Below are 13,864 nucleotides of genomic sequence, written 5' to 3' on the forward strand. Positions count from 1 at the left end.
GGTAAAATTACACATTATAATTGCCCATTTCATCCTACCTGAACAACATTGGCTGTCATCGGCACTGTCAGTCTATCAACTGCCGTCCAGCATGGGTGAAACATTAAGCTGTAGTCGTTGCGTTACTTAGAGTACTCCTTTAAAGAGAATCGGAAGCTACACTTGGAAGTATTGTTTTTTTTTTTAAAATAACTTATTTTAGAAGCCAGCTTCTGATTTTTAAAGTGGCACTTTGAGCACCGTAGATTGGAAATTTGGTCTTGCTGCACTTCCTGAAACATTCTTTCTAGGTCTAAATACTGTATTTCAAGTTGTGGCAGATGTGTTTTAATATGAAAATGGCCATTATATCAATTTGTTGTCCTGGTAAAATTCATGTCTTTCAGTCAAAAAGAATCTTTCTTTTACAACATAAGTTTTCCTGACTCATCCCATTTCCGAAGTAAATAATGGACATCACTGAGACTCCTACAGGTATAAGACACAAGATGCAGTTCTTACTAAATGTTTTGTGAAATAACATTCATACTATATTCAGGAGTATATCATTTTTCAACCCTTCACTGATTTTAGTTCATATCGTTTAAAATGAAGGTCATATTTTATATAATTTTGATCTTTTAAAATGTAAAGCTTCAAATAAAGCTGTGTACTAGTTCACACCTTGAAATGAAAAAGGGGCCTAGTTGTAAATACCCTGTTATATCAATTGAGTAAAATGTAATTATCAAACTGTACTCAATGAGAAATAGTATGGGTTTAACATTTCTAGGATGCCTGTAAGGCTCCAGTTTGATTGTAGTTCTTGCATGCAATCTGTAGTTTATGTGGGTGGGTCACTGGTTCCTGCTGATTAGTCCTTAATTGTAATGTATTTGAAGGAGTCCCATTCATGAATTATTGGCCTAACAAAACTACTTCAATTACTATAATACTTTTATGTAGAGATAGTCTTTAACACACACACACACGCTGCATTTGAATATTCATGTTGTCACACCCTGTTTGTGATGCTATTGTATGCTAGATTGATAGTGGTCTTGTACTCTGTAAGCACAATAATCTGATGATCATTGATCCTATAACCCCCCTTTGCAACTTTACATGCCTTAACTTGCCTCCTGTCTTATAAAATCTTGTATTTATGTGAGAAAGAAACCCCTGGCTATAGTATACTGCAAAAAAAATGTTCTGGTCATTAAATAAAATAAAAATATTGACTTCAGGCTACTGGGTGATTTTGTCTTCCAGTTTAGGATGTTTAATTCAGACTAAGCACTCCTTCCTCCCAGGAGAAAGAGCCTTGCCACAACTTTGAATATGGCTGCACAGAGCCTAGTTAACTAGACTGGGCTTTGTGTAAGCTGATGGCATCTATGCTACGACTATCAGCTTACAAAGCATCGATACTCCTCTTGAGAATGTATGTTGTTAACAGTGCAGGTTTTTTGTTGTTTTTTTTAAAGGACCACTCTAGTGCCAGGAAAGCATACTCGTTTTCCTGGCACTAGAGTGCCCTGAGGGTGCCCCCACCCTCAGGGACCCCCTCCCGCCCGGCTCTGGAAAGGGGTAAAAACTTACCTTTTTCCAGCGCTGGGCGGGGAGCTCTCCTCCTCCTCTCCGCCTCCGTTCCTCCCCGTCGGCTGAATGCGCACGCGCGGCAAGAACTGCGCGCGCATTCAGCCAGTCACATAGAAAAGCATTCATAATGCTTTCCTATGGACGCTTGCGTGCTCTCACTGTGATTTTCACAGTGAGAATCACTCAAGCGCCTCTAGCGGCTGTCAGTGAGACAGCCACTAGAGGAAATAGGGGAAGGCTTAACTAATTGATAAACATAGCAGTTTCTCTGAAACTGCTATGTTTATAAAACAATTAGTTAACCCTAGCTGGACCTGGCACCCAGACCACTTCATTAAGCTGAAGTGGTCTGGGTGCCTAGAGTGGTCCTTTAAATGCAAAATTTACATTGCAGGGTTAAGTCCACCTCCATTGGTGCTTCTGCTGTACTGACACAAAGCCACAAAGAAAAGCATTCATTCACTGCTTTCTTATGGGGAAGTTTGAATGTGCAGGGCTTGTTGCACGTTCGGTCCCCACTGCTCCTCAATGAGGAGCATTTTTAGTTGGACAATTGCCTCCTCCATCAGCACTAAGACTCGGCTCTGGGTAAAAAAGGCGTAATTTAAAAAAACAAAAAAAACTAAACTTGAATGCACCCAGGTGGAGGGACCTGAACAAAAAATAGGGACAGGGACACTTTAGCATTAGGAATACAAATTTGTATTCCTAATGCTATAGGGTTGCTCTAATAATGTATTAAAAAACGAAGGGTCATATTGACCACACACAAAAAATCACTATTTGGTACATATACCCAAAATGAAAACATGCATGTATTTAGTTAAACATGTTGTCTTTGGGGTATGTCTAATAAAGAGCTTGCAAAATCTGCAGTTCTTACGTCTGCAGCATTTGTACGCTCTTCTCTTTTTCCTCAGTGCAGACTTTCAGCAACAAGTGCGAGGGTAGGAGCTGGGGAGAGCCAAGAATAAGATGCAGGAGCCAGGGAGCTGAGAAACAATGACTTACTATCTTTTGCGGATGCAGTGGCAATCCTGTCACTAACATAAACTGAAGAGGGAGAGAACTAGCTCTGACGGCTAGGTAGGTATTTCTTAATTGAATTATAAATGTGCTGATTTCTTATGGAAATGGACACTTTTATAATGTTCAATTAAATGGCATACTCCATACATATTAAGTGATTTCTGAATAACTTACTTTTGAGCTACCGTCACCCATATTCAGGATACAAGTACATAGATTTAGTACTTCAGTGTGATGTTTTGGTAGAATGTTTTGGTAGAATGGGACCCTAAATGGGAACCTGTCATCCACAGGTCATATGACTGAAAATTGAACATTAATGCATAGATTGAATATTTTAAAAAAACTTTAAAAAAAGGTTTTCTTCTTCTTCAAAATGTTAAAATATATCCATTATAAAAAGAATACCGTTTAAAATATTTTAAAAGTTAATGCATACATTTTAAATAAGAAACTAGTAAATCAATGTTTAAATTCCTTCCTAAACACTTCCTGTTGAAAGTCATGTAATGTTTACACTTCCTTTATTGGAAATGCTGTTTAATTTAGAATTTCCTATCTCCCACTTTAATACCTTGCAATAAACTGCAGGAGTCTCCTGTATGTAATTAAAGTTCAATTTACACAGCATGAGATAAAAACTTTTAAAGTAAGTTACATCTGAAACTATTTTGTTTACATGCAGGCTCTGTGAGTCACAGCCAGGGCAGGTGTGGCTAGGGCTGCATAAACTGAAAGAAAAGTGAATTAACTTATAAATGGCAGTGAATTGAGCTGTGAAACCTCAGGTGCACGATCTACACACCAAAACTGCTACATTAAGCTAAACTAGTTTTGGTGACTATAGTGTCCCTTTAACCCCTTAAGCACCAAGCTTCTGGAATAAAAAGGAATCATGACATGTCACACGTCATGTGTCCTTAAGGGGTTAAATTCCAATAATTTCTTATGTATCACTATCTGTGCATAACTGGGTTCGGCTCGATTTTATAAATGGTGACGATAATGTACTGAGCTTGTGCAATTGTGTGACTGTTTTAGTGGTATCCCATGCTACAAGTGGTGACATGCACTTTAATGATATAAACAATGCCATTGGCATATGGTTAAAGTCAGAGTTAGATATCTTTTTGCCAAAATTTCATTTTGTTGAGTTTTTACTTAAAGGAACACTAGTGTCAGGAACACAAACCTGTATTCCTGACCCTATAGATTTTAACCCACCATTTAGGTGGTTTGCCCCTATAATAGTTTAAAACTCACCTTATTTCTAGTGCCGCGTGGGTCTGGCGGCTCTGCCTCCTTTGTGACATCATCAAAATGGCCTATTTTTAGCCAATCCAATGCTTTTCCAAAGCATTGGATTGGCTGAAATTGGCACGGGGGTGGGGACAGGAGCTGACTGACCCAGAAAGCACCTCCAGTGGCCACTTGAAGTGTCCCTTGAGGCAATGTAAACACTGCCTTTTCTCTGAATTTCATTGAAATTCCATCAGTCTAAAGACACAGTTGGGATTATTTTTGTCTAATGGTAAAGCCGATGTTGACAAAACTGTAGCCTGCTGTAGTAGTTATGGTGCCTGGAGTTCCTTGGGGTTTGTTGGACACCCATTGCCATCTCAGTTGCTGCCAGAAACACCTGAAAGGAGCCTCCATTGCCTTGCAGGGCAGACTCGTTGGATTAGAGCAGGCATAGGCAACCTTTGGCACTCCAGATGTTTTGGACTACACCTCCCATGATGCTTTGCCAGCATTATGGGTGTAAGAGCATTATGGGGGATGTAGTCCACAACATCTGGAGTGCCGAAGGTTGCCTATCACTGGATTAGAGCTTCCAGATGCAGTGGTGGCTGGTGCAAGGAGTATCAGTTAAGTTGTGAAACTACTATGCTACCAGGGCACTTTTTAAAGAACATCAAATTTCATCTGTACTTTGTGTTAGCAGTTTTGCTAGTTGATGTATAGAATGGGAGAAAAACCTTTATATTTTTATATATATATATATATATATATATATGGGTTTTCTCTCGACTGTCCAGCAGTTTTTCCGCATACTCTGTGCCAAAGAATTGATTGATTGATAATGGAGAGCAAGAGGGTCCACCTAGATGATGTCCTTCTACTGTCCACACATAGTGAGCACAGCATATGCGCTGTGGTTGCTGTATAAACTCTAGCCAACACTGCTAGGGAGTATAGCAACAGTGACCTGCTATCACTCCGTTCAGGCGCCACATGTTGGTGATAAAGCCAACGTGTCAGAAAAGTATTACCCACATCTGTAGGCTTAAAGCGGCACTGTCATGCCGAACTTACCTTTCCTCAATCTCTTCCTCTTCTCGCCCTCTCTCGGGATCTGTTATTCATTTCTTCCATTCTTCTTTAGTTTTCTTTAAAACCATAAGACAAAGTAGGGACTCTTTGTCTTATGGGATTCCTCCGCTTGACCAGCTCTGACCAGCGGAGGAGCAAAGTGTGCTTCATTTCCGCTGGTCAGAGCAATTTTCCCATGATCCCTAGCTTTCCTCCCAGTTCCCACAATGCTTCCTGTCAGTATTGCCGAAAGTCCTGTCACTTAGACAGAACGCCGGCAAAACTGCCGAATTGCATCCTAACAGAATGAGCACTGTTTCTCCATTGGTGTTAGGATGCAATTCGGTACTTTGTTCGGATCGGAATTTCATTCAAATGAATGAAACTCCGATCCTATTCATTGCTGTGGCTGCCTCTTGCAGCCGCTTAGTAGATAACTCCCTAATTCCCACGGTATCAGGGAGCTATCTACTAAAAGGCTGAAAGACCTAAACTGGTCTTTCAGCCAAATTTACTAACACCAAGTAAAAATGACTTGGTATTAGTAAATAATATGCCCCTACTCGCTATACCGCGAGTAGGGGCATGTCTAGTAAGCAGTGAGCAGCCTGTGGCTGCTCACTGTAGAAAAAAAAATAAAAAAATATTGCCCCCCACCCCTAAATGACGGGTGGGGGCCGTTAAGTAAAATAAGGGAGGGAGACCTATTGTCGTCCCCCCCCCGGCCCCCACCCCTGAGCGGTGGGTGGGGGCCATAAAGATAATGAGGGGGGGGGGACCTACTGTCTTCCCCCCCCGGCCCCCACCCCTGGGCGGCGGGTGGGGGCCATAATGTTAATAAAGGGGGGGGGGGACCTACTGTCCTCCCCCCCGGCCCCCACCCCTGGGCGGCGGGTGGGGGCCATAATCGTAGTAGGGGGGGGGACCTACTGTCCTCCCCCCCGGCCCCCACCCCTGGCCGGCGGGTGGGGGCCATAATGGTAATAAGAGGGGGGGGGACCTACTGTCCTCCCCCCCCCGGCCCCCACCCCTGGGCGGCGGGTGGGGGCCATAATAGTAGTAGGGGGGGGGGACCTACTGTCCTCCCCCCCGGCCCCCACCCCTGGCCGGCGGGTGGGGGCCATAGTAGTAATAGGGGGGGGGGGGACCTACTGTCCTCCCCCCCCCCAGGCCCCCACCCCTGGGCGGCGGGTGGGGGCCATAACAGTAACAAGGGGGGGGGACCTACTGTCCCCCCCCCGGCCCCCACCCCTGGCCGGCGGGTGGGGGCCATAATAGTAATAGGGGGGGGGGGACCTACTGTCCTCCCCCCCCCCGGCCCCCACCCCTGGGCGGCGGGTGGGGGCCATCATAGTAATAAGGGGGGGGGGACCTACTGCCCCCCCCCCCCGGCCCCCACCCCTGGGCGGCGGGTGGGGGCACTAAGTAAATCCCCCCCCCCCCATCAAGGTGACTAGGGGTGCCCAAGCCCCTAGTCACCCACCCCCCACCCAAATAAAAAATGCCCCTACCTACCCCCCTCACCCTAAAAAATAGTGAGGGGGGAATAAAATTGCTAACCTGTAAAGTAAAATTAAACTTACCATTCGACGTCTTCTTTTTTCTAAAATCTTAATTTTTCAGCCCCAAAAAAGGCCAAATAAAAAACCATCATAGCCGTCGAACTAAAAATAAAATAAAAAACCCGAGCGCAAAAAAAAAACCCGACGAAAAAGAAAAAACCCGAGCGCACAAAAAAATAATCCATCTTCACCCATGGAGGGCTCCGCGCAGACTGAGCTCCGCAGGGCGGGGCAAGGCTTATAAAGCCTTGCCCCGCCCTGCAATTAGCCTAAGAACACTCTGATTGGTGGGTTTAAGCCAATCAGAGTGCTCTTTGTCATTTTACAAGCGTGGGAAAGTTCGTTGGAATTTTCCCACGCTTGTAAAATGACACAGAGCACTGTGATTGGATGGCTTGAAATCCATACAATCACAGTGCTCTGTGTCATTTTACAAGCGTGGGAAAATTCTTTGGAACTTTCCCACGCTTGTAAAATGACACAGAGCACTGTGATTGGATGGCTTGAAATCCATCCAATCACAGTGCTCTGTGTCATTTTACAAGCGTGGGAAAGTTCTTTGGAATTTTCCCACGCTTGTAAAATGACACAGAGCACTGTGATTGGATGGCTTGAAATCCATCCAATCACAGTGCTCTGTGTCATTTTACAAGCGTGGGAAAGTTCCAAAGAATTTTCCCACGCTTGTAAAATGACACAGAGCACTGTGATTGGATGGCTTGAAATCCATCCAATCACAGTGCTCTGTGTCATTTTACAAGCGTGGGAAAGTTCCAAAGAATTTTCCCACGCTTGTAAAATGACACAGAGCACTGTGATTGGATGGCTTGAAATCCATCCAATCACAGTGCTCTGTGTCATTTTACAAGCGTGGGAAAGTTCCAAAGAATTTTCCCACGCTTGTAAAATGACACAGAGCACTGTGATTGGATGGCTTGAAATCCATCCAATCACAGTGCTCTGTGTCATTTTACAAGCGTGGGAAAGTTCTTTGGAATTTTCCCACGCTTGTAAAATGACACAGAGCACTGTGATTGGATGGCTTGAAATCCATCCAATCACAGTGCTCTGTGTCATTTTACAAGCGTGGGAAAGTTCCAAAGAACTTTCCCACGCTTGTAAAATGACACAGAGCACTGTGATTGGATGGATTTCAAGCCATCCAATCACAGTGCTCTGTGTCATTTTACAAGCGTGGGAAAGTTCCAAAGAACTTTCCCACGCTTGTAAAATGACAAAGAGCACTCTGATTGGCTTAAACCCACCAATCAGAGTGTTCTTAGGCTAATTGCAGGGCGGGGCAAGGCTTTATAAGCCTTGCCCAGCCCTGCGGAGCTCAGTCTGCGCGGAGCCCTCCATGGGTGAAGATGGATTATTTTTTTTGTGCGCTCGGGTTTTTTCTTTTTCGTCGGGTTTTTTTTTTGCGCTCGGGTTTTTTATTTTATTTTTAGTTCGACGGCTATGATGGTTTTTTATTTGGCCTTTTTTGGGGCTGAAAAATGAAGATTTTAGAAAAAAGAAGACGTCGAATGGTAAGTTTAATTTTACTTTACAGGTTAGCAATTTTATTCCCCCCTCACTATTTTTTAGGGTGAGGGGGGTAGGTAGGGGCATTTTTTATTTGGTTGGGGGGTGGGTGACTAGGGGCTTGGGCACCCCTAGTCACCTTGATGGGGGGGGGGGGGGAATTTACTTAGTGCCCCCACCCGCCGCCCAGGGGTGGGGGCGGGGGGAGGACAGTAGGTCCCCCCCCATTATCGTTATGGCCCCCACCCGCCGCCCAGGGGTGGGCGCCGGGGGGGGGGGGAGGACAGTAGATCCCCCCCCCCCTTATTACTATTATGGCCCCCACCCGCCGCCCAGGGGTGGGGGCCGGGGGGGGGGACAGTAGGTCCCCCCCCCCTATTACTATTATGGCCCCCACCCGCCGCCCAGGGGTGGGGGCCGGGGGGTGGAGGACAGTAGGTCCCCCCCCCCTTATTACTATTATGGCCCCCACCCGCCGCCCAGGGGTGGGGGCCGGGGGGTGGAGGACAGTAGGTCCCCCCCCCCCTATTACTATTATGGCCCCCACCCGCCGCCCAGGGGTGGGGGCCTGAGGGGAGGACAGTAGGTCCCCCCTCATTCCCATTATGGCCCCCACCCGCCGTCCAGGGGTGGGGGCCGGCGGGGGAGGACAGTAGGTCCCCCGTCCCCCCCTTATTACCCTTTTTTTTTTTTTTTTTTTACAGTGAGCAGCCACAGGCTGCTCACTGTTTAGTGGACATGCCCCTACTCGCGATATAGCGAGTAGGGGCATTGGGGAGATTTGAATCTCCCTTGTGCTATTATGGGGGTCATATTGACCCCCATAGAGTGAGGGGAGGACCTGGGGGGCTAATGAAGTGGTGGGGAGCACTGCTCCCTGCCGCTTCTGTCTTTACATAATGCAAGGAGGGAGCTGCACGCCGGTAGCTCCCTCCTTGTAATAAACCGAACGAACAAACTAACACTGATACACAGTGTTAGTTTGTTCGTCTGATTTTTTCTATTCATTCATTCGTCTGTCTGATGAATGAATGAATAGGTGAAATTCCCGTTCGCATGTCCAGGTGTTTCACTGGGCATGTGCGGGAATCTCACAGTCTGTGTAGTGTGGGTAGATGACGTGTCCCACAGGGACTTCACCTACCCACACAAAGATGGCGGCGCCCTGAATATAGATCGGGGCAGAAAATAAAGAATAAAAAATAGGTAATGTGGGGGGCATAGGGGCATTTGGGGATGACTAGGGGGTCGATTGGATGTAGTTGAGGCGGGAGGGGGGTTAAAAAAAAAACGGAATTCGGCATGACAGTGCCGCTTTAATGCTGAGTGGAATGTCAGGTAAGTAATAAAATGTACTCTTTAAAGGATTACTACAAGCACCATGACCACTTCAGTGATTTAAGGTCGTCATGGTGCCTGGAGTCTTTATGTGCAGGGGTTCAGTAAAAAAAGCTGGACATACGAGATGTGACTCCACCTCCGGCAGCATCATTGTGTTGCCATTTGCCACCCAGGAAGAAGAGAGCAAGCTGTTGCTAAATGGTTTGCCTGATTACCGGGGAACTGGGCCAGGGTAATCTTAACGACTACCGTAGACTGTTGTGGTTCTGATAATTTGAATAACCCTTTAAGATACACATACACTTCTAACCACACAAGACAAAACTTGGCTTATACAATTGGTGAAAAGTTCTCTGTAGTTTCACCACAACTGCAACTTAATATTTGATAATACAAATTGTCTAAACCCTGTTTTTTTATCTTAAATTTTAACGTGTTCAGGTGTAGAATGTTGCACTAGTTAACTTACCTGAAACATCATAGCTTGTCAACACTGACTTGGAGTGCCCTGGTTTATCTTTGCAGGCATGTGGTGACCATTGCCTAACAAACCAAAAATGGAAAGATTGTGTTGCAACATTAAACTCTACAGCCTAGTGTAAAGTTGCAGTATCATATAAAAACATTTTAAATTGTTGCTACTTAAATTGATATATATATATATATATACACAAAGTAATAAACCCACAGCCCAAACTGTAGTAGCAATTTGAAACCCTTCTCATAAATATCCTACCTAGTATATGCCAAATATTAAAATAAGACTATGCTTCAGCACGTAACTATTCCCCCAAAATGACTTTTTTCAAAACCGGGCTAAAAAAAGCAAACGAATGTGAAGAAAGGCAGTCCCGCAAATGTATTGGTATGTGATCTTATTCAAATGTCCTGTTAGCTGTAAAAGGATTAGACTTAAATAAATAAAATATAAAAAAAACACAAAGCCCGACTAATCTGATGTACCCTAGAGTAAATGGTTCATGTGTATGGCATGTCCCATATTAATAAAATACTCAGATGAACTAACTGCTCAGCTGCTGTTAGTGTGAGGTGAAAAATGTGAAATAACAAAATATGGGATATGCTCCTAGATTGAAGTGTTACTTACCACTTGAAGCCATGGCATACTAAACAGGAGTGAATTTCTATTCACTGTGGCTGTATTTTCAATAACCAGTGGTGAGTGGGCATTTTGAGCCATGTATGAAGGTGTACGTGTATATATTTATATTACGCAATCATTGAAAGAATTACTATATTTGGAGTAAATAATGGAAGCACACTCCAAACACTATTGGGAGAACTACCCCTCCTCCCCCATTGTGAGTAGTGAAACCATTTTAGAATGGTTTGATTCCTTACTGGTTTGCTGGGTGCTGCTCCTTTCCTCCAGTACTTCTCCAGGTTCTGGCTTCATTATTTGTGCACTCTAACCAGTGGAGTGTTCCTTTAAGCCAAGTTGTGTTACAATACCACATAGCTTGATTCATGTTAAACAATCTCCATCCTTGATACTTTTTGAAGTCCCCTCATAGAATATCTCTTAAGGGCTGGAATCTTCTACAACATGCACCTGCCCTGCAATGAATGCTTCATTACCATACTGATCCATTTATGTAATTCATAAACCTGTTGCCAGTCATAAAATGTACTAACCAGCACAATGCAATTTGTGTAATTTATTTTTATTATTCAATCATGGAATGTCTTCATAAAAGTGGTCATGTGTTATGTCGCAGGTTAGTGTGTGGATGTGTAAGCTATGGAAAACTCAAAAGATTCACCAAAAAGGTTGTATTACACAGGTTACATTGTCACTAAAGTTGGTGGTAGCTACAAGTTATTAAAAAAGCAAAAAAAAAACAGGGTTTACGTAGATAAGATTCACGTTTGTTTAAAACACTACCTTCACTATCGAAAGTGTGTGTATATATTTGTTTTATTTATTTTTGTTTTGTTTTGGCATTTTCTTAGGGTGGAATAATGAATAGACTCTACAATTTCACTACTAGCTTTCCAGAAAGTGCTATAACAGTTTTAAATACCTTTTATTTTAGAAATATATAATTTAACTATTTTCTGTATGTGAAAAGGCAAGCATCTTTACACTTTGTTGCAATTTTCAGTAAGCTACACACTGCTAGTAATGCCTTCAGGGTCCTTAGAAATACCTAAATGCAAAGTGACTATTTTTATTTATCTACTTTTGTCACACCTATCCTATGTGCGAACAATGGTATTTTTGCTTGTGTGAAATATTGTAAGATAAAGAGCACTGTATGTTTAGAGCTTTTCTTTTCCCAAATATTTTTTATAAAGAATGAACAAATAAGTGACAATTGTTCAGTTTTCTTGCAAAGCAATCTATAAACTAAAGTGCAGTTTTATGTTTTAATGCTGGGTATGCATTTCTTCCTTGAAATAAATGTTATTACAAAAATGTTTCAATCATAAAGTGCTCTTTAGTGAAGGGATTAATTTGACTGCATGCAAGTTGGATATATTTTTAAATCAAATCGATTTTAAATCACTACTCGGAGTGTCAGGGCCCAATGGGAACCTGGGTAACAGGGCAAACCGTTACTAAACGATTTGCCCAATTACTGGGGAACTGGGCCAGGTTATTTCTGACATCCTAACCAATACAGGGGTCTGCTGTGGCTGTGATGAGTTGAGTAACCCTAATTAACAGTATTCACTGCGCACACAGATTTGCAGAATAACAATGGGATTAATGTGTTGTTGTTTTTTTCTGAACTTTGTATGTTTTATATCCTGAAATTTTTGCTGTGAAAAAAGTGCATGTTATCTCTGCATACACAAGTTAAATTATTATTTTATTATTATTTTAATAGCGCCATAAGATTAATAGAATTTTTTTTACCAAAAATGTAAATGTTTCATGAATGTGCATAGTCCATGTTTCATGCTGAATAATTGTTTTTTTATGCTGTATCTTAAAGGGATACTGTAGTGCCAGGAATACAAAGCTGTATTTCTGGCACTACCGATCCCTCTGCCCTTTATTTACTTTATCCCAGCGCCGATGTCCCTCGGCGCGGGGTCGAAGTTCCGCTGCCTCCTGTGCTGCAAATGCTGCGCGCGCATTAGACCTCCCCATAGGAAAGCATTGAATCCATGCATTCCTATAGGGAAAATCTGACGCTGGAGGTCCTCGTGCAGAGCGTGAGGACGTCCGGTGTCGGATAACGGATTAAAAGCCATTACGATTCTAGAAGTGCACACAGTGGCTGTCTGGTAGACAGCCACTGAGGGAAGACTTAGTGCTGCAATGTTTTACATTGCAGGACTAAGTGCAAAAGGGTCAGCACCCAGACTACTTCAATTAGCTGAAGTGGTCTGGGTGCCTACAGTGTCCCTTTAACCCCTTAAGGACACATGACATGTGTGACACGTCATGATTCCATTTTATTCCAGAAGTTTGGTCCTTAAGGGGTTAAATAGAAAACTATATTTGGATAGATTGTTTTTTGTTTTTTTTTTGTTTTTTGTTTGTTTCTTCCTTAAAATCATTTCTTTAAAAGAGACATTCTATTGTTATCTTCCCTGGCTGTATGACTATATTCCCTGCAACGGGAGTTGTTGGTAAACACAAAGGCTTAATGCTAAAAAACATGTTTAACCCAACACTCTCTCCACTTTCATGGGATCTTTTTATGTATGTATGCTTTCTGCGGGCAGGTTTAACCCCTTAAGGACACATGACGTGTGTGACACGTCATGATTCCCTTTTATTCCAGAAGTTTGGTCCTTAAGGGGTTAATGCAAGGACTCGGGATTGCATACGGTCATCTGCCTAATAAAAGGTCTCTGGGGATTTCCATCATGGGTAAAAAGAAAAACAAAAATATTAAAGGCCAGCTAAGCACCCTAACTACTACAACTCATTTAGGTAGCTAGGGTACTGCAGTCTGCAATCCCCTGGTTGTAGTAGGGAGGTTTTTTTTTGTTTTTGTTTTTTTTTAATCCCAAAATTGATAAAAGGAATGGAGCATTTTAGTTATGAAGAAAGGTTAAAAAATTTAAATCTCTTCAGTTTGGAAAAACGGCGCCTTAGAGGGGATATGATAACATTATACAAATATATTCGGGGCCAGTACAAACCATTATCTGGAAATCTATTCATAAACAGGGCTATACATAGGACACGAGGTCACACATTTAGGCTTGAAGAAAGGAGATTTCATCTAAGGCAAAGTAAAGGTTTTTTTACAGTAAGAGCAAAAAGGATATGGAATTCATTGCCGGAAGAGGTGGTTTTGTCAGTCTATACAGATGTTTAAGTTGCAATTGGATAAATACTTGCAAAAACATAACATACACGGATACAATTTCTAATTAGTGGGGTAATAGCTGCTTGATCCAAGGAGACATCTGACTGCTATTTTGGGGTCAAGAAGGATTTTTTTCCTAGTTTGTTGCAAAATTGGAAGCGCTTCAGACTGGGTTTTTTGCCTTCTTTTGGATCAACAGCAAAAGCATATGTGAGG

At 43.0% G+C, this 13,864-nt stretch overlaps 1 protein-coding gene across 6 annotated transcripts in view; it reads left to right on the forward strand.

The window, feature by feature from the left end:
- Positions 1-13,864, forward strand: part of CBX5 (chromobox 5) — a 45,699-nt gene that overhangs the window by 2,764 nt on the left and 29,071 nt on the right. For 5 of the 6 annotated variants that reach the window (XM_063428439.1, XM_063428434.1, XM_063428438.1 and 2 more), the window contains exon 2: positions 387-474. In XM_063428439.1, the coding sequence (XP_063284509.1) occupies positions 450-474 (25 nt within the window). In that variant the 5' untranslated portion in view covers positions 387-449. Of the gene's footprint in view, positions 1-94; positions 475-13,864 lie in introns of those variants that run through there. The other variant, XM_063428436.1, reaches the window with a different exon arrangement.

This window comes from Pelobates fuscus, chromosome 1 (genome assembly GCF_036172605.1).
Source record: "Pelobates fuscus isolate aPelFus1 chromosome 1, aPelFus1.pri, whole genome shotgun sequence".
Taxonomy (NCBI): domain Eukaryota; kingdom Metazoa; phylum Chordata; class Amphibia; order Anura; family Pelobatidae; genus Pelobates; species Pelobates fuscus.